Source organism: Rhinolophus ferrumequinum, chromosome 12 (assembly GCF_004115265.2).
Source record: "Rhinolophus ferrumequinum isolate MPI-CBG mRhiFer1 chromosome 12, mRhiFer1_v1.p, whole genome shotgun sequence".
In the NCBI taxonomy this organism is placed as follows: Eukaryota; Metazoa; Chordata; class Mammalia; order Chiroptera; family Rhinolophidae; genus Rhinolophus; species Rhinolophus ferrumequinum.
Window position 1 is genome coordinate 53,857,643 of NC_046295.1, and position 19,554 is coordinate 53,877,196.

A 19,554-nucleotide genomic window follows, 5' to 3' on the forward strand; every position below is an offset into this window, starting at 1 on the left:
TGAAGGAGCTGATATGAACAAGTAAAAGAAACAAAAAGGCAAGATGCATAAGGGATGGTAGAGAAGTATCAATGGGACCTGGACCGCCTTCAGCAGCACTCCAAGGACAAAGAGACCACAAAGACTGTCCTTACAAAACATTTATTTTCAGGGTGCAGGGGTCAGGTGACATCATCACATCTCTGAAAACAGGGTAGGAAACACAGGCTTTGGGGACCCTGTTTCCAAATGGTAACGGCCACAGCACACGCCCTCTAAGCCTCTGCAGCAATCTTGGGGCTCTCACCACTGAAAAGTCATTAGGTTGGAACAATCATGTTTTTGGTTTTGGTGAAAATTTCAGACAGTGTAACATTTATTATTAGTACTTTTTCACACAGTTATGATGCTTCCCCAGCCTCATGCAGTCTTGATGCTCAGCTCTGTCACCACAGGTCTCCGTCTACCCTGCTCTCTGGGTCTACAGATCCAGCTGTCCAATTTTGATCGGGCAAATTTGAGCGGATTCAACTGATTTTGCTAGATGTGCTTATTAGCAGATGTGTGAGCCTTCTCCGAGGCGTGAGCATCCCTATTCCTCCTGACACAGTTTCACCAAGTGTCTTATCAACCATCAAATCACGGAGGAATTAACTGCAGACCTTGGATAAAGAAACCATCGTGGGGTAGCTGGGAGAGGGGTAGGAGTGCTGAATCCAGAAAGGATGTGGGCAGGTCCTATGGACCTCATGTTTCTGGATTCCCAGGCCAGCCTCCTGCGGTGTAGTATGTCAGGGTGATGCCAACCCAGTACTTAAGAGCTGAGCCAGCCAGCCTTAAAGACAGAAAATGCAATTCCAAAAAGCACCCCAAAATGTCATGCCCACCGTGGGCAGCACGAGGATGAGCTTTAAAAGTCGTGATGGGCCTGGATAGGAATCCCGGAACCTGTGGATTGGCAGCGTGCTCCTTACACAGTTATGAGATGATCCTGAGAAGTGGCACACGCTGTGGAAAAGGAGCCAAGGAAGGCCAGGCGCCCTGAGTTCTGGTCCTTCCCAGAGGCCTTCACACCCTGGGCAAGTGCTGTGCTTTCGGAGCCTGGTTTCTTCACCTGTAAAGGGGGAGGGACGTTAATCCTCACCCTGCCTGCTGTCCTGGAGTTGGGAAGTGACCACAGGGGGAAAAGTACTTCATGAACTTTAAGGGCTAGCGACACGTGAGATCCCAATTCTGACTTAAAAAAAAATGTTAATCATCTAGGGGATTTTTTTTTTTTTTTAGCCCAGATATTAAATATTCTCCTCCTTTCTTCATTAAGAAAAGAAAAAAGAAAGAGAGCCTTATTCCTGGGTAAGGTCAAAACATCTCTAAGTAAAACATATTCTACTGCACTCTCATTCCATAGCCTAGAGAGCACATCTGACCCCATTTTGACAATTTGATGTCCAGAAGTCAGGTCTCCACTGCCCATCCAGTTAGAGAATGCTGGGCTTGTTAACAAGTGGATATCTTGGTTCCCAAATGCCCAGCCAAGGGGCGCGAGTCTGGTGAAGTGTCCCATCTGGGACTAGATCTCTTTAAAATGGGAAAACAGAAGGAATATATAGCCAGTTGTCCATACCCTCTAATGAAGCGATGGCATTTATTTTTGAGGGAATACCATTTTAAAAAGAACGTTAAGACCACACTTCCCATAGTTTTTCAATAGGGCCATCTTACTCTAGGATGGCAGGGCTCGAAGGGACTGGATAACATCTGGTCCAAATGCCACAGTCACAGGTGAAGAGACCAAGGCCCAGAGAGGAAAGCAACCTGTCCAGGTCACACAGCAAGTTACAGGTCAGGCAGAGGACAGAGGAAACACCCTCCTTCCTCCTACAACACAAAGTCACAAAGATCCACTAATCAGCCACACAAAAATGAGGTAGAGTCACAGCTGACACATGCCTCATTCAGCCCTTTAGAAGTACAAACATACCACGAAGTGATCTTCCCAGGGAGGGAGTAGTTCAAAAAAAATCCTCACAGAGCAATTCATTTCAAAGGTATAAAAAAGCTACATGCAGCCTGTTTCCCCAGTGTTTTCCCTGCTAAAAACTACATCTGCATATGAAGCTAGTTTGTGTCTAATTTTTAAGAACATACAAAAGGGGTCATCTACATACAGCTTTCCCAGCTCTTCACAAAGCAAAACAATCCGTGACTTAACTTTCCATCATCCTGTGATCAATGTTTCTAAGACCCTAGGAAAAAAGAGGGAAAAGAATTAGCTAAGATAAGCCTGCTCTGTCATAGTCAACTGTGTGTTAAATGGAGAGAGGGGGAAATGGTCCTTAACTTTGAATCTCTCCTAGCAAGGAGTAGTGCGGGGGGTGGAGTAGAGGGGCCCTGTTGGGGCCCAAGCAGTACATGCGTGACCAACAGGTGGACATTTCAGGGAGGCAGATTCCAGCTTAATTTGAGGAAGAACCTCCAACTGCTAGAAAATCCAAAGATGGTTGTCTTGTGGTAGTGAGCTCTGTATCTCTGGAGGTATGCAAGCAAGAGCTAGCCAATAGTGCATGCTGTAGAGGGAACTCAAGAACGGGGCCATGGTGATGGTCTTAATTCTATGGTTCTCTGTGGCTCCCTTTTGAAAACTCATCTATAATAGACTGTATTCATAGACTGGTGTCATTTCTGTTTTTAAAAAATGTATATATATTTATATTTAAAAATTGTGTATATATTTAAAACATGAAACATACACACGTACATATATATGTACATGCATAGATACGTACAAGTGTACAAGTCTACATACATATATATATATAAAAGTCCTAATATTTGACTTTTATTATATATTTATAACAATACATATATACATAAAAAACAAAAAGTATCAGGAGGCAACTTTAAGAGTCATCCCCTAACTGAATTTCTATTTGACGTTTTTTTGGGTTTTATTAAGTTTATTGGGGTGACAGTTGTTAGTAAAATCACATAGATTGCAGGTGTACAGTTCTGTATTACATCATCTATAAATCTATTTGACGGTTTTATACCTTATATTTTTCCCCGTTTCTAGGAACTCTAACTACTTGCATCCACCCATCCTTCAACACTATAGGAAACCTCCATGAAGTCTTCCTTTATTTCCCCAATTCTAAGCAGCTTCTCTTGCCTCAAACTCACACACACTCTATATTTCCTTAATACTGCCTTCTTTGTAGTTTAATGATGTTCACTTTTTGGTTTTCTGTGCATCTCCTACAGACCTGATGTAAGGCCTTGTACACAGTGGTGGCTAAATATGGAATAATATGGATTACAATACCACAGCAAAATCTTTCTGCTTTTCATAAACTATCCAACTTGTTTCTAATTTTTCCTGCTCTATCAAAAACCTGTCAGTAGGGCTTCGTTTTGGCGTCTGTTTGCGACTGTTCCTGCCTCTGATCCTGTAAGTGGGTCATACCCTCCTGCCCTTGGCTTCTTGTGAGAAGAGCAGACTTTTGCCCACCCCACTAATGCCAGGTGGGACTTGCTTTGGCTAATGGACGTACAGCGCATCTGAGCAGAAACTTTAAATGAGATTGTGTGCTTGGCTTGGCCTCTTGCTGGTCCCTTTGCCCTAAGAGTAGACATATTCCACACTGGGGCTGCTCCTCCAGCTGGCCCTCCATATGAGAAGACACATGGAGCGGAATCGCAGCCAACCTGCAGCCATGACATAGAATATGAGCAAGAGATAAATGTTGGTAGCCGTGAACCAGCGAGGTTTGGAGATTGTTCAAGCAGCAAAAGATGGCGAATGAAGGGATTCATTTCTGAAGTTCACAGCCCACCTGTTGGTGGGGGACAGCTGCAATGCCAGCTCTCACCTGGGGTTGAGAGGGACACCTGGCCCAGGGAGACGCAGATGCTCTGCAGATGTGCTGCTAAGCAAGCGGCCACAGTGTTGAGGACAGGCAGGCGTGACCTGGACGTGGCAGAGCTGCCAACAAGGAAGAACCCGGACACAGACAAATGACGCTCACGTTATCTGCTCTGTGGGCACGTTTTCACAGGGGTTCTGTGACAATGACAATGTCTGCTCTCTCGGTGCCCTCTCTAGGGGGACCCAGAGGAAATAATCTGTTCAGCCTCAGACACAGAAGGAAACAACTGGTGCTTTTCACCTTATGGACACGCAGAATGTTCACAGCTCCCGTCACATGCGAGGTGGGAAGCCCAGAGGGACATGTGTATAGAACATACCAGAGAATCTATCTGCTAATGGTAATATGTTCCTACTCTTGTCTCGCATTCCTTTGGTTTCCTCAATTTATGTATTTTTCTTCTTTTTTATTACACATCCTATAAGCCATCTCCGTTTCTTATGACACCGGTATCTAAATTCTGAAAATGAATTAGAAAGTGCACTTACTCCATCACATGCGGTCATCTGGAGCTGGGAAGTAGGGGGCTTTGTACGCATTCAGATCGCTAACTGTCACCGTGCCGTGCGACTGGGCCTCCCCAGCCGTGTTGGTTGAATGGCACTGGTACACTCCCTCATCTTCCTTTTTCAGAGGATTGATCTAGAAATAAAACAGGCAAGTTTATACAATTCTATGTGGCACAGCAAAACCACTTCCTTATTCATCTTAATGATACGTCTGAACACTTCTTCCTTTTCAAAATACCCTAGAGCTCACTTTATTTCTCTTCTTGCCTTGGCTGCCAAGGAAAAAATGAAATTTCCTTCTCAGGAGCCTCTCTATCGTGGCTCTCATTTTAATGTTTCCTCTGCATTCCTGCCTTTGCCTGTGAACTACCTGGTCCACTTACTGAACATGATAGGTATAAATTAGAAGGAAAATACTACAAGTTGAAAGAACAAAAAGCTAGTGCCCAAGGAATGGGTCTCAAGTGCTGCGGGTGGAGGCAGCCTTCACAAATTAATACCAGAGAGAACCTTTTCCTCCACATGTTCTTGTGATAAAGTGGGGAGACGTGAGGGTCACGGCGCCCGTGGCCGCTGTCCAGTCCAAAGCCCTCTTTTTCCAATCGTGGACACTGCGATTGAGAGGTAGACTGACTCGTTCAACACTGCCTCATCACCCCTTTGCTCCTCCATATACACGGCATTCCCTCATCTTAGCGAAACTGCTGACGTGGCACAGAAGAGCCATGAGAGGACACGAATGTGCCATCTGCCCTCATCAGCCACGTGGTCGTGGGCAAGCATATTAGTTTCCTATGGCTACTGTAACAAATTATCACATACTGAATGGCTGTAAACACTACAAATTGATTATCTCCAGTTCCCGAGGTCGGAAGTCCAAATGGGTCTCAGGGGGCTAGAACCAGGGTGTCGGCAGGGCTGCCTTCTTTCTAGTGGCCCGAGGGGAAAGCCCATTCCTTGCCTTTTCCCGTCCATCGGCTGCCTGTGTTCCCTGGCTCGTGGCCCCCTTCCTCCTTCTTCAAAGCCAGCAAGGGCGGGTCATGTGTTTCTCACACTACCTCTCTTTGGCTTGTTCTCTCCTGCCTCCCTCTTCCACATTTAAAGGACTCATAACACTGGGCCCACCCAGATAATCCAGGTTCACTTCCTTATTCAAGTCGGCTAATTAGCAACCCTAATTCCATCTGAAACCTGAGTCCCGTCTTGCCATGTAATGTTAGCATATTCACAGGTTACAGGGATTAGGACACGGATGGCTTTGCAGGGCCACAGTTCTGTCTGTCACTGAAGATCACTTACGCTCACTGGAATTACACTACCTGCCCTGCTTTCCTCACAGTTCTTGTAAGGTCCAGTGAGAAATGGTTAAGAACAGCTTGAAACATGTAACCTGTCATAGAAATATAAAGGGTGCTCTATAAGGGGCAGTCAGTAATAGCCTGTAATCCCAAACAGATGAGCTACTCACCAAAACCCAGGCTGTGGCCTCGTGGTCGGAAGGGCCCCCTCGCACCTGCACAGCTATGTTGACGTGGTCCCCAGGCAGGTCCTCTAGCACCTGGGTGCCCTCAGGAGACTGTGTGACCTTCAGAGAACAGGAAAGCCAGGAGTGGTCTAGCCAGTGTTTCTGGATGCAGACCGCCCCCCAGACTTCCTTGCTGTCTTCATCTTCCCACTGACTCGAAGGCTGAAACCCCAGTACCTCTTATTCCTACTCAAATGTCAGTCACTTTTAAAACCCAAACGTGTGTACAGACAGCATACCCCGATGGGCAGCAAAGGGGTGGACACCACCGCTGTCTCGCACAAGCAGTTCAGAATCGCATGGCCCTTCTCAGGGTGTGGAGACAAAGAGGCAGCATGTGCCGTGATCCCTGCTAGTCTCTCAAAAACTCATCTGGAGGAAGACGTAGCTTTGGAATCAGATTGGGTCACCTGCCACCAGCCAAGTCTTTCTAAAACCTAGATCCAGGGAAGTAGGCTCTAACTTCACTCCCGCTGATCGAGGCTAGATAAACAGCAGAACTTCTTGGAAAGCCAAGTGGCCAAGGGAGCAAATGGCACAGCAAGAAGGCAAACAGATGTGGTATATAAGATATCCTTTTAAAATCCCGAGTCCACATATAAAGACAAACACACGAACATGCTTAAAAGAAAAAAACTCTCTCTCTCTCTCTCTCTCTCTCTCTCTCACACACACACACACACACACACGCACACGCACACACACAAGCACACGCGAGTTCCTGGATATAAATACCTTCCTCCATGTGATGGCCGGGGGAGGCAGAGCCCTCACTTCACAGGACAGGTACACCTGGGCCCCAGTGACGTTGTGAACACTCCGGGGTGGGATGACGACCACAGGAGCTGGAAGATGATGAGGGAACACAACCTTTACCCTGCCAGGTCCCAAGCACCCCACTTCTCGAATCCCCTGCTTGCAGACTGCCTGGTGGGACAGTCTAAAGTGAGGGGTGCCATGGCAGACGAAAGCTCTCCACACCGAGAAAACAAACCCTCAGGCAAGGAATCCTGGATGAGAGCTGGCCTTAGACCTGGAAGGATGCCTACATGTTTCCTCTGCTGCCTTTGTTCTCCCAACAGGACAACAGGGATGCAGAAAGGAAAGGCGACTTCCCAAAGTTACCCAGAATGTCAGCAGCAGAGCTCCTGTCTCGTCACACTTTCTCTCAGGGTCCCAGCTGCCATCTGCTTTCAGCTCAACTACACGACAGGGCGTCGGGAGGGGCTGGTGTCACTTCACCAACGGCTGAGTCCTCAAACAGATGGGCTTTTCTCCTTCCACTGGAAGGGTGAAGGGCGTTTCAGAGAATAATGCCGTGTAGGACAGCTGCAGCCACCCTGGAGCTGAGACCCCATTCGGTCCATTCAAGGCTGCCATTTGCATATCACAGACTCACAGACTCTACATTTGCACCCGCCCCCACCCCCATCCCCAGGGCAAAGCTGCGGACCTGGAAGCCATATGGAGACTGGAATCAGGCATTGTGGATCTAGGCTGCCAGAACATTACAGAAAGGAGAGGGCCGGTGTGGGCTCTCTGGATGGGACGAGAGAGCATACAGGCATCTGAGTTAGAAATTCTTAACTGATACTCCACACTCTGCCCTCCTCCCTGCCTGGCATCTGCTCTGCTCAATCGAGTCCATTGGTCTTGGCCTTTAGCCCTCCATCTGACCCTCAGGGTACGTGCCTCCACATGGAAGCACCCCCCGGTTAGAGCGATGTGTCCTAGTCCAGGACCAAGCGGTCTGCACCTCTTTGACCTGCTGAATCACAGCCTGCCTTGCAGTCCAGGTGCTTCCATCTGGTCTCACCTGCACAAGTGGGCAAGCTTGGTCCACCCGTGCATCTGTTCCCATGGTGTCTTGAGCAAGGTGAAATGTGGAAGCCTGGTGAGGAAAATGCTCTCTGCTTGGTTTGGCTTGTCTGTAAATTGCAGAGAATACCCTGTGCTTTACAGGGCCGTTGAGCTGATGGTACCATGTGATGAGTGTGAAAGCGATGGTTTAAGTTAACACTACATGCAAGTGGGGTCAGGAGCAGGTCTGCTAAACAGATGACTGGATGAAGAAACACGTGACAAAAGAGCAGACACATTCATTCTCCGGGCCATCCAACTGCAGGGTCTCTGGACTCCTGGGGCTTCGCCTGGTGACTCAAGGACAGCCCTGCAGGCCAGCGTTGGAGGGGAAAAGGAGAAGAGAGGGAGACAGAGGCTGGAGGAAAAGGGGAGAGGAATAGAAGTGAAAGGGCACAGAAATGAAACTGCTCTGGCCCCTTCAGACAGACTGGGAAGCAGACCCTGTCAAGCTGGTCCCAAAAAATATCTCTGGGAAATTGTTTTAGAGCCACAGAGACTCTGGAAGGGCCCAACTCCCCACGAGCCTGTGCCTAAGCATCTGTAATGTGCTCATCTAGCCCCCCCCCACTTGCATGCCTCCAATGACAGAGAGCTCACTACCTATGGACCCAGGCCCTTTCATCCTTTGGAGGGCTGTACGGGTAAGAAAGCATGTCCTCACCTGGAGCTAAAACCTACCTCCCAGTAACTCCTTCCTGTTTATCCCAGGATTGCCCTCTGGAGACCTACAGCCCCGTGTGCCCAAAGGCCTCCAGTGAGTTGAATACAGACACTGTCCTCCTTCCTCCCAAGCTGCTTTCTTCCCCCTCAGCCTGGTCAGCCTGCTACTTCACTTGTGCCTATCTGACGCCCTACCCACATCCCTGAAGATAACGAAAGTCCCTCCGATGATCCAAGGTCCTAGGCTTCTAATACTGCCTGCCTGTGGTCCCCAGCCCCCTGCCTGGCTGTCACAAAGAACCACAACACCCCTGCTCTCGGCAGGAGACCCATCTGCGACCGAGGACAAAGAGAGTGTGATTTATTCACACCCTCCTGCCAGTGCTGTCTCCCCTGGAGTCCAAACCAGTCCTCCAATGGCTCAGCTCACCGTGGGAACAATCAGAACCGCGTCTTATTCCAAAGCCCTCAACGGATTCCAAAGGGACACTCAATCAACGTGTTTTACTTTTACTCATGTAAAGTCATAAATTTTAAATGAGATTTCATCAATCCCTTTCAGGCCTAAATGAATAAGCCAGTAAATCACATTTCATCTTTCTCTTTCTTTGCATTTCCCTCTCCCTCTCTTTCAATAACCACAATTAAGGGAGACTGGCTTGGAAAATACTGTCTTTGCCACTGATTTCATGGCAGAAAAATATCATTTCTTTTACAAAAGAGCCCCCGGCTTTCGATGACAAAGTGACATTCAAATTTTTAAATTTACATACAGTACGTCACTTTCTGGTGTACGGTTCTAAGTTTTTACAAATGCATCCAGTCCTATAACCAGTGCTATAACCAAGATATAGAACAATTCCGTTATCTTGAAGATTTTCCTCATGTGTCTCTTTGTCCTAGTAATCTGTTTTTAATTTTAACATGTCCGATTTTAAATTGAAAACATTTTTATCCATAATAGCTCTTTACAATTAGTCCTCCTCATCGGAATAGTAATAATGCTCATAATCCCGCGGCTAACACTGAGTTCGCGGTGTGCTGGGCACTTTTATTAACTAAGCCATTGGCTCTTGCAGCAATCTCACCAGCTGCCAGCCGGGGAAGCTAGCCAGGGTCAGCCAGCCTTAAACGGTGGGCTGTGAGCCCAGGAGTCTGGCTCCGAACTCTGTCCCCCGTTTTACCCTCTCCTTATGCGACATCCCACGTATAGCACGGCTCTTTCATCCTCACATTTATCTCCATTTTACAAATGAGAAAACCAAGGCTCAGAAAGGTGAGGTGCCTGGAGGAGCAGGGGCTCAAACCCAGGCACCCCAAGTCCCTTAACTTCACACTGATTTTTAAAATGAAACGTTTGTTATTCTGTATGGACTCCATTCCAGGAATAGAGAGAATTCTTTAGGGATTGTGTTGGGGGGTCCCCTAGACAACCCTTATGTTCAATGATTTGCTAGAAGGACCACAGGCCTCATCAGAGTTTTACTCACAGCTAAGATTCATTACAGCAAAAGGAAACAAAGCACATGAGCAAAGGGAACAGGCTCAGGGGGCACAGACTGCAGAAACCAGGTGGATGATTCCAAGAGCGGAGTCACACAGGACTCGCTTAATTCCCCAGCAACAAATTGTGACAACATGTGCAAAATGCCATTGGCCAGGGAAACTCACTAGAGGCTCAGTGCCTGATAGTTTTTATTGGGGGCCGGTCACCTAGGCGTCCCCTGCCTACTGTATACCAATATTCCAGACTCCCAGAGGGAAAGGTGTGCAGCACCCTTTGTACAGTTTAGGTACACTGAGCCACTGTTATTAGTTCTGGGCATGGGAACCCTCCCGAAATCCAAGTTTCCAGACACTAGCCAAGGGCTAACCTTGCTAGCAGGCCTAAGGATACACTACTACATCAACTCTTTTCTGTCCAGCCATCACTGCGAGGGAACAGCTCTTGTGAAGAAACCATTAGATGGGGGATGAGTCCTTACCACTAGCAGGGCATTCCCAGTCCTACTGTCCCCAAGGGCTCATGCAAGCGTGGCCCCGGGGTACTCAACGTCGTGACTACCACAGGCAGGAGGAACCCGGCTTCAAATCCTGTCTCTGCCACATCCCAGTGCTGTGACTTGGCCTCAGTTTCTTCTTCTTTAAAATGGGCATGGGAGTCCATTCTCCCTCCCCTTCCCTCCAACTGGCTATTGTGAGGAACAGTTACAAGACCTCTTGTAAATTAAAAAGGCTTCCATGCAGGGAGCTGAGGACATGGCAGGCTGTGCTACCCAAGGATAGTCTCCTCGAAGATGCCTTGCCTGCTTGAGACCCTCTATTGGCCTCTGGTGAGCGAGCCTACCAGGGGCCCGACTCGGAGGCTCCAGAGGCCATGGCTCACAGCCCTTCCTCGGGCGAGCCTGGGGCCTCTCACCTGACGTTTGCCAGAGCTGCCACACCCCTGGAGAGCTAGGGCTTTCCTTTCTATCTGCCTTTAACAAGAGTCACGTGGCTTTCAGGAGGGAGGATGGTGCCTGGTCAGCCCAAGCTGTGAATGTGCCAGCTTTGTCTCGCTCGCCCTTCCTTGCTCCTTACTTCTTTCCTTCTACTCGTGCCAGCAGTAGCCCTGGAAATGCTGGGACAGCACATACCCACCCCTCAGGCCACAGATAATAGTCACCCAGGTGTGCCCCAACAAAGGCAGCACTGTGGGTGGGCAAAATGGTCCCAAGGGAAACCCCAATGTCCGGGGGTCGGTCACCAACCACAGGGGCGTGGACAAGTTGCTGTTTCCTCCTTATCTGCAAATGAAGATGATGAGTTTGGCCCACAGCCTCCAGGGTGAAGGGAGAGAACGGATGTGACTGTGTTATTAACCGTGGGGGTCTGTACCAATGAAAGGGATCGATAGTAGTATTATAGCGTGTGCTGGTCTGTCCCCCTGCCCCGTAAGCTAAGCATGTCCTTGACGGCTGGAATGAATGATCTCCCCAAATGCCACTGAGATTTCTTTAAAGCCAATGGAGCCAGGGAAAGAAAGCATTATCAAAAGTCATCCCCCAGGACCCCACCTGCCTGTAGGACAAAGCGCACCACCAAAGAGTTTCATGATCACCGCACTAACAGCCCCGATAATTTATGCTGATAGTCAGGTTACAATGTGGGATGAGAAACAGCTTAATCCTGCTCCCCGCAGCCTGCACCTCAAACCCCTCCCTCGGCGTGAAAGGCTTTTGAGCACAAGGCCCCCCCTTCTTTGTCCCTCTCACAAAGTGGCATGTGCTGCCTCTCCTGGTTACACACGCCTTGCAAAGACAGATTTCCAAGTGGAGCTGGAATGTCAACTGAGGTGAATTTTCTAAGATTCAGGATCTCAAGAGCGCACTGAAGCTTCAGGGGCTCAGTGTCCTGGTGGGCACTGGCAAGGGACCCTGTTCCTCTCTGATTCAAAACATGACATCCACCTGCTGTCTGCAGGATCCCACCCCCTCACAATGTTAGCAAGTGGTCAGGGTGCACATGTACAACAGGCTCTTAAAATAATGAGAGCAAAGCAGGAACGAGCACGACGCCATGCCACCTTCCAGTTGAGAAACGCAACCGATAACTTAGTACTGAATGAAGTGTCCGCCCTCAGCCTGGCACTCGAGGCTTGCAACGATCCTGCCATCAACTACTAGGGCCTCACCTCCTCCCCAACCATCCACTGGGTAGCAGCCCAGCACACTCTTCACAGGAGACACAGGACCTTCTGCCTCCATGCTTTGGTTCATGCTGTGCCCCCCCCTTCCCCCCTTCTCAGTGCAGGAATTTTATACCCATCCTTCTAGGCTCCTCTCACATGCTTCCCCTTCAGTGAGCTACCTCTGTTCCTCTCAGGAGCCATCACCCAGTGCTAAACAGAGGAACCAGCAACAAGCCTTGGGGGGAAAACAGCATGGATCCAGACAGAGAAACCCTTAAGAGCAGTCAATTTGCAGCACCTTCCTAATCAGTTGCCCGAGGGCCCCATCTGAAAAGAACAAGGAAAACCCAGGCTGGAGCCCCACTTCAGCCAGGAACCAGCCCTCTGGCTCCAGGGAATTCCTTTCTGCTGCCTCAGTTTTCCCTTCTATTACATGGGAGTGAGACTTGGCCAGGGTAGTTGTAAGAATCGAATAAGAAGATAGAATGCGAATGCGATTTCCAACAGAAAAGAATTTCCTATATGGGAACACAGTGGGTCTTCAATAAGTGTGTGTTGATCAGAGGATTACTCTCATTATTAGGCATTTTGGGGCATTTCAGAGCATATGGGGAAGGTAAGCATTTAAGCCTGAAAACTGTTTCCAAATGCCCCGCAGAGGCATGTGTAAGAACACCTCCCACACTGTGCAGAACCTAATATGTATTTACAGAAGCCTCATTCTGTTCAAAGTCAGGAGCTCGAGTATTGAAGGCGTTGGTGAGGAGTGGAGATGGGTGGGTTTATTACTGTATTGAAGCAGAACAGCTGCTGCGCTGACACAGTCTGCTTCCCGTCAACCAGGATCCCCAGGGGCATTGTTAAAAAGTGCTCCTGCTGTGTCCTCTGAATAGGGGATGGCTTGAGGGCAGCACAGAGCGAAGTCCCATCTTTGCCTTCACTAGCTACAAAAGATCCCTTCCCCCGCTCCCCGCCTCCACACCTTCAGGCTTCACCAGGACAAGGCAGGGGCCACACAAACATTTCAGGTCAAAAAGTGATGGGCAAATAGTGCCAGGTCTGTGACAGATGACACAATCTCCGGTGGGGAAGAAGAGGTACATTCTGGAGAGGCTTGAGGCCTGTCACTAATGAGATCATTAAAAGGAGCTTCTGAATTGCCTCCATTTGGTCCCGTGAACATCTTTACGCCCGGGGCCTGCGCCTGAGGGGGGTCTCAGATCCCATAGATCAGAGTGGAGGGGCTGTCACATTTACTTGTCATTTGGTAATTTTCAATGAATTAGGGGTATGGGGTTTCCATCTGCCATCTGGCCTCACTCTGGTAACCATGGCAACCACCACCTGCCAGACTTAACACTATCCTATCCTGTCCTGAAAGAGCATGGAATAGGGTGTCAGGGACCTGGGAGCAGGTTCGGCTTTACTGGTCACCCTGGCTGAGTCCCCTGCCCACCTCCTTCCTCTCAGCCTCAGTCTCCTCCCCATAATAACGGATTTGGTCTAAATATCTTCACGGCATCTCCCTCTTAGGAACAGAACGCCACTCCAGGGAGAAATCATCTGAGATCATCCACACTGGTTAGAGTCTGGGGACCTGGTCAGCATATGTCTCCTGCACGTGGAGTGAAAGTGTTACCTGTCTGGAGACAAAGAGAACTGCCGGTGAATTAAGTGCTGAGGAAAGCAGATTGTAAAAAACTAGTGACAGGAACTAGAAGAAGGAAGGAGACAGAACTGTTGAAATGTGACAGGGCAGAAACAAAGGTTCAAAGTGGAAGGGACCTCAACAGTGGCACCACATGGGCCGACACGGCTCAGAGAGGGGAAGGCATAAGCCCCAGTTTGCTCAGGGAAAGAGCAGCACCCGAAGCACCAGCCTCCATGTGAGTCCCAATCAGGAAGAGCCAAGGGTGACTTTCCTGTGCTCCCAGCTGCCTCAGCCCCCTCAGCAGGCCACACGTGGTTTTCATGTTTCCAGGACGGGAGGCTTCCTGCCCCAGCTCCAACAGCCCATTGGGTCTCCTGGACTTGCATCTACCTGGAATACTTGTGGGGAAATAACACTAGAAACTTTCCAATACCTGTTAAGGTCTATCCCCACCTGCAAGGTTTCCTTGTTGGAGCTGAAGCCACTACAAACTGACTTAGGCATTTAGGTCTAGGCTTGGTCTCCAGGCGTGGGCCAGAACCCCAAGAGGGGTGCCGTGGGACTCCCCAACCGCCAGCTCACTCAACCTAGACTCTCTACTGCCGCTCTAGGCAGCATAGACAGGGGCAGTTCTCCAACACCTGAAGGGCCAGTAGGCATCGCCATACTAATGTTTTGGTTTATTTTTGTTTAATTTTTAAAAATTACATGTAGAGGGTGGGCAGCAATGACACCCATAGAGGACTTTACTGCGACGTTCATGAAATGTAAGTTTCTAGGTCCCCAGCAATGATTAATTTTCCATTCCTTTAAAGTGGGACCCTCCAAACTGTATAAGCCTTAGCCCCACAAAACCTGGTCTGCCCCGATGGCAACATAATCTTTTTAGAGCCTAGGTCTCCAAGGGTCTTACCTTAGTAGGAGGTAAGTAGGAGCTCCCTCAGGACCTCCTTGCAGGGCCCCAGCCCTGGTGCTCGCCAAGTGACTAATGGGTCCTGCCACGTGGAGCTCCTCCTCCGCCGCCAGCATCTCCACCTTCCATCCCTCTCCATTCAAACAACCCATCCCCCAGCCAGGTCCGGTACTGGACCCCCGGAGACTTGAACCCAGTGGGACCCCTCCCCTAAACTCCCAGTTTCGTGGAGGCAAACATGTCAGGCCTGCAATAACTGCATCAGCAAACACTTAAGTACCAAAAGGGACAGGAGGCTCACCAAATTCCGACCAGCTCCGTGGCTGGTGTCTCTATGAGCTTGGTAAGGGATGATGCAGGAGGTGGGTTTCTGCCCCACGCAGTCTCCTTGAGCACCTTACCAGGTAAGAAAAACTGCACCCAAAGGGAAAACTGAGGCCCAGTCAGCGCTGTCCATTGCGGTGCAGGGAGATACTTCGCCCCACACCCCAGAAAGTCGGGGTCCCTCTTTTTCCACCCGCCCAACCGTCTCCACTGTGCGTCGGAAGCCAAACTCACCAAATTCGCAGGGGCCGTCGCGCGCCTTGCGCAGGTGGCCGGGGTGCGCGCGGGGCGCGTGCCGGGCGCGCAGGCGCAGCGCGCAGACGCTGGGGTAGGAGCGGCCGTCGGAGCCGCAGACGGCGCCGCGCTGCGCGCACACGCATAGCCCGGTGCCCTCGGGCGCCGCCCCTGCGGAGCGGCTCGCGCACACCAGCCCGGGGCCACAGCGCGCGCCAGCCTGCCCCCCGCAACTCGCGCCCTCCGCGCCCAAGCAGCGCACGCAGCAGCCGCACTCGTCGCGTGCTGGAATTCCCGGCTCGGGGCAGCGCACGGGCGCTGGACAGCGCTCTGGCCGGCACGGACCGCACTCGGGGCGCCGGCCTCCCGCGCCCAGGAGCCGGAGGCCCGGGGCTAGCGGCGGCAGCAACAGAAGCAGTAGCGGGATGAGCACGGGTAAGCGTGGCATGGTCTGCTTCGGGACGGCGGTGGCGCCTCTGCTTCGCGTTCCGCTTAGAGCGCGCGGCGCCACCACCCCGCCCGCCCCGCGGCCGCTGATTGGCCGGGCTTGCACCGCGGGGCGCCCGCAGACGGCAGCCGAGCCGGGGAGGAGCGCGGCTGGCTGGTCTCCCGGCCGCCCCGGCCCAGCTGGAGCGATGTCCCAAGACCTGCTTTCCAACACCCAGGGACTCCTGGGGAAACTGAGAAGCAGTCGGGGCGGGAACTTGCCCAAGGTCGCTATTGTAGAGCTAGTATTGTATGTACGGTCTCCAGATCCAAGACTGGCTCCAAATATTATGCCCCTTAATCCTCTGAGAAGGATGCGCCATATTATTTTGCATTTAGTAGTTTTCAAAGTTTTATTTTTAAAAAGGAGTATATAATTTAATTTTCAGAGATTACAAATGGATATAACGATGAAAAGAGGGTTTCCCTTCCACCTTGTGTCCCAATACCCCAACCCAGCCTCAAGAGGGCACTCGTTATCAAGTTCTTGGTATATCCAGGAATTCTGTGTGTCTGTCTATAAAGCATGTGTGATTCTGTAGCTCCTCTCTTGAGAAGCGCGCGCGCGCGCACACTCACACACACACACACACACACACACACAGTAGCATGCATTTATTGTACATTACATTTCCCATAGTTCCCTCACTTCTTATGTCTGAAATTGGGTTGCTTGTACAATCAAGGGAGCATTATTTATAATAATTGGCTCCCCCCCCACTTAATGCTACATAAAGTCGGGGTGCATCTCATGGTCAGGACTTGGGGTTGTAATGAATTATAGTAATGTATTTTAGATTGGCCTCAGACTTTTAAACTTTCCACAGTGTTTAATTGCACAAAATTGCAGTGTTTTAACTAGTTTTTGGTCTTTTTGTTACTATAAATAACGCTCTGTTAGATGTCGTGGTGCACCAGTGTCAGCATATCTGTGACTTAGTGGGGAGTGCGTGTTGGAAAGACACAGTGGAACAGGCTCTTGCAGTCATGTATTTGTGTGGTCCCCATGCCTGCCCAGAGCCAGGCTCTGTCGGCCCAGTCCTGGCAGGGGACACAGACAAAAAACCCAAGGGAGCCCTGATTGCTGGAGTTTGATTTGTGGCCAAGTGAAGACAATGGATAGAGGGAGGGACTTCCTGGCTAGGCTTTATGGGTGGCTTTTCCTGCCTTCACCCCCAGCCCTCATTTGTCCCTGCTTTTTTCCTTCCTTCCTTCCTTCCTTCCTTCCTTCCTTCCTTCCTTCCTTCCTTCCTTCCTTTTCCTTCCTTCCTCCCTCCCTCCCTCCCTCCCTCCCTCCCTCCCTTCCTCCCTTCCTTCCTTCCTCTGAACTCCTAGAGATGAAGAAGAAAGCCTTTTGGAGTCTGGGAAGACTCGTTACAGCATTCTTGGGTGCCATTTTGCTTTTCAAGCCCAGGTCCTTCCAAGTTTGCAATCTTTCAGGGGATGTCCTTATCAAAATGAGCCGCAGCAGTTGCCAGTTTACGTGGTGGTCAGTGTGGGGCTGGCTGTTTGGCCTGCTCCAGCTCTTTTCTTATAAGCAGAACCATAGGATGTGTATAGTCAAACTTCGTGATGTGCAAGAGGGTTGTGATGAGGACTAAATATGTAATAATAATCAATATAGCACTCAACATCGCTCTGCAGCTGGGCTGACTTTTCTCCTTATTAACGATTGATTTCAACCAGGAGGCTGCTGTCTTTACCCGGAATGGCTTTTTAAAGTGCTCACACCCTTTGACTTTCTCCGCCCTTCTATGACTCCTAAAGAAATATCACTGTGTGTGAAGATTTCATTCTGGAGTTGGTCACTACAGAAAAAATTGGAAACAGTCTAAATGCCTACTGATAGGCAATGATGATACAAGTGATGGTACATCCAACAATACAGGATTATGTGGGCATTGAAACTGAGGAAGGAGATGTAGGTTAACTGAAATGAAAAGATGTTTCTAATATATTGTTTAGTGACATAGCAATTATAAGTTGCATGTCTTGTGTGATGGCATATTTGTAAATATGTGGTTGTACATATATGAAGAAATTCAAGATTGTAACAAAGCAAGACTTGAAAACAAAAGAGATAAACTCCATGTCAGGGACATCCTTCCTAGTAAGTGCAAACTTTCAAATGGCCATGGCTGTTCAAAGAGGGAATGGACTGCTCCAGAGATAGTAAGCTCCCTGTCAGTGAGGGAGTTCAAGGGTGAGTCTTTGTAAGGAGCAGGGTTGGGCTGGGAATCAAAGCATTAGGGATTGGGTGAAAGGATCTTTCAGTCTTTCAAACGGAGCCACCATTCCCACGGTCCAGAGCCTGACCCTGAGACCCGGGCTGGACAAAATATGGCTCTGGTGAGAAAACAAATGGATACAGCAATGATTTGCCGGCTTTTGATGCATACATTGAGGGAGTAGTAACTGAACAGTGTCATTATCAGGAAATTATTGTGTGCTGATGGCAGGTTGGGATACACCATCGTGGCGGCACATTTACACATGATCTACATGCCTGTGAAGTCATAGGGAGAGCATTGTGTAAGCATAACTCTTTGAGAATTAAAGCAGAAGACTCATTTTCCAACCCTGAGCCTGTGGTATGTGGGCAGAGAAAACATTTCAAAGCTTTGAAGGGGATTGGCATCCATTTGCTTTTTAAAACTGCCCGAAAGCCCCTAGCCCAGTGAGCTCTGGTTCCCAGAGAGCCGGACAGCACCTGTGGGCCCATAGGATTATGGGAAAAAGTGGGGATGAATGATCTCAGTGGGGAAGGAAGTTCAGGCCCGTCTATTGTCTGGCAAGTGTCCAGGCTTTCTGGAAAAGGTGCTTCCTAAACTGAGTCTTGAGGAGACAGTAGGTGTTGTCTGGAAGGAGGTGGAGACAGGAAACAGTGTGCCTGAGGCAGGAACTGTCAGGAGCCAGGAGGAAGCTCAGCCCAGCTGCAGTGCTGTGTGGGGAGTGGAGGCTCAGGAGGTGAGCATGGAGAGGGTGGGGAGGGCCAGCTCACCGGCCTTGCCTGGCCCACGGAAATGGTGGAATCCAGGCTTGGCGCTGGGAGCTCAGGCCTGTGCTGCTGTCTCACAGGCAGACACTTTAAATGTGGAGCGGAAGGGGACAGTGTATACCCACTGGGGAGCCAGAGGATAGTCTGCAGAAAGTGCTTCCTGGTTCTCCGTTCTTCCTTTCGGCATCTCCCCACCTCACCCAACAAAATGCAGGTTTGTGTGGTGTCCAAACCAGAGCAAATCTCCACCTTGTGGACAATTCAGGGATTACAGGTCTAGAAAGGACATAGTTCCTCATTCATTAGTTCAATAAATATTTTCTAAGAACTCAAATGAGCCAAAGTGCTGGGTGGGATAAGGCACTCTCAGTCAGGAGGAAAGAAGAGAAATGCGTACAGATGATCACTGAATGCTCAGAGGTGTGAGTCAGCCTGAAGCAATGGGGCGGGTGAGCAAAGTCAGGGAGGGCTTCACAGAGGGGACGGTGGAGCTGGGTCAGGTAGGGAGAAGGGGTCATTAGAGACCACCTCTGACAGTCTCACCTTACAGAGGGGCTTACTGCAGCACAGCATAGGAAGGGACTTGCTCAAAGTCACGAAGCTCTTCAGGGAAGAGCTGGGGTGGGTTCCTGGGTGTTCCAGCCCAGGGGTGGCCTACATTTCAGTTTAGTTTCCTTCGGTTTAAATGAGTCCCCTCCTGATGCTGTAGAAATGGCCTTTGCAGGGTCCTGCCTGTCCCCGTGCAGCCCCATCCCAGCAATTTGCCTAGCCTGCCTTCTGGTGCAGTAGTCTTTTCCTTCATTCTCCGTGTTTCAT

At 49.8% G+C, this 19,554-nt stretch overlaps 2 protein-coding genes across 4 annotated transcripts in view; one reads left to right on the plus strand and one right to left on the minus strand.

Moving 5' to 3' along the window:
• Window positions 1-132: 132 nt before the first annotated feature.
• Window positions 133-15,702, minus strand: IGFBPL1 (insulin like growth factor binding protein like 1). 3 transcript variants are annotated; one of them, XR_004424717.1, is made up of 6 exons: window positions 15,255-15,702; window positions 6,675-6,784; window positions 5,883-5,999; window positions 4,394-4,547; window positions 1,702-2,225; window positions 133-1,093 (listed from the first exon to the last, which is right to left on the minus strand). XR_004424717.1 is itself a non-coding variant. In XM_033123778.1 (5 exons), the coding sequence occupies exons 1-4, from the start codon at window positions 15,700-15,702 to the stop codon at window positions 4,398-4,400; spliced, it is 825 nt and encodes a 274-aa protein (XP_032979669.1). In that variant the 3' UTR covers window positions 133-1,093; window positions 4,394-4,397. The 3 variants fall into 3 exon arrangements, 2 of the variants coding, with proteins under 2 accessions (XP_032979669.1, XP_032979668.1); XM_033123778.1 differs by lacking the exon at window positions 1,702-2,225; XM_033123777.1 differs by having other exon boundaries at window positions 133-2,225.
• LOC117032342 (stimulated by retinoic acid gene 6 protein-like) overlaps window positions 15,563-19,554 on the plus strand; it is a 46,996-nt gene continuing 43,004 nt past the window's right edge. The window contains exon 1 of the mRNA XM_033123774.1: window positions 15,563-15,689. The gene's annotated coding sequence lies outside the window, so the exon portion shown is untranslated. The remainder of the gene's footprint in view (window positions 15,690-19,554) is intronic.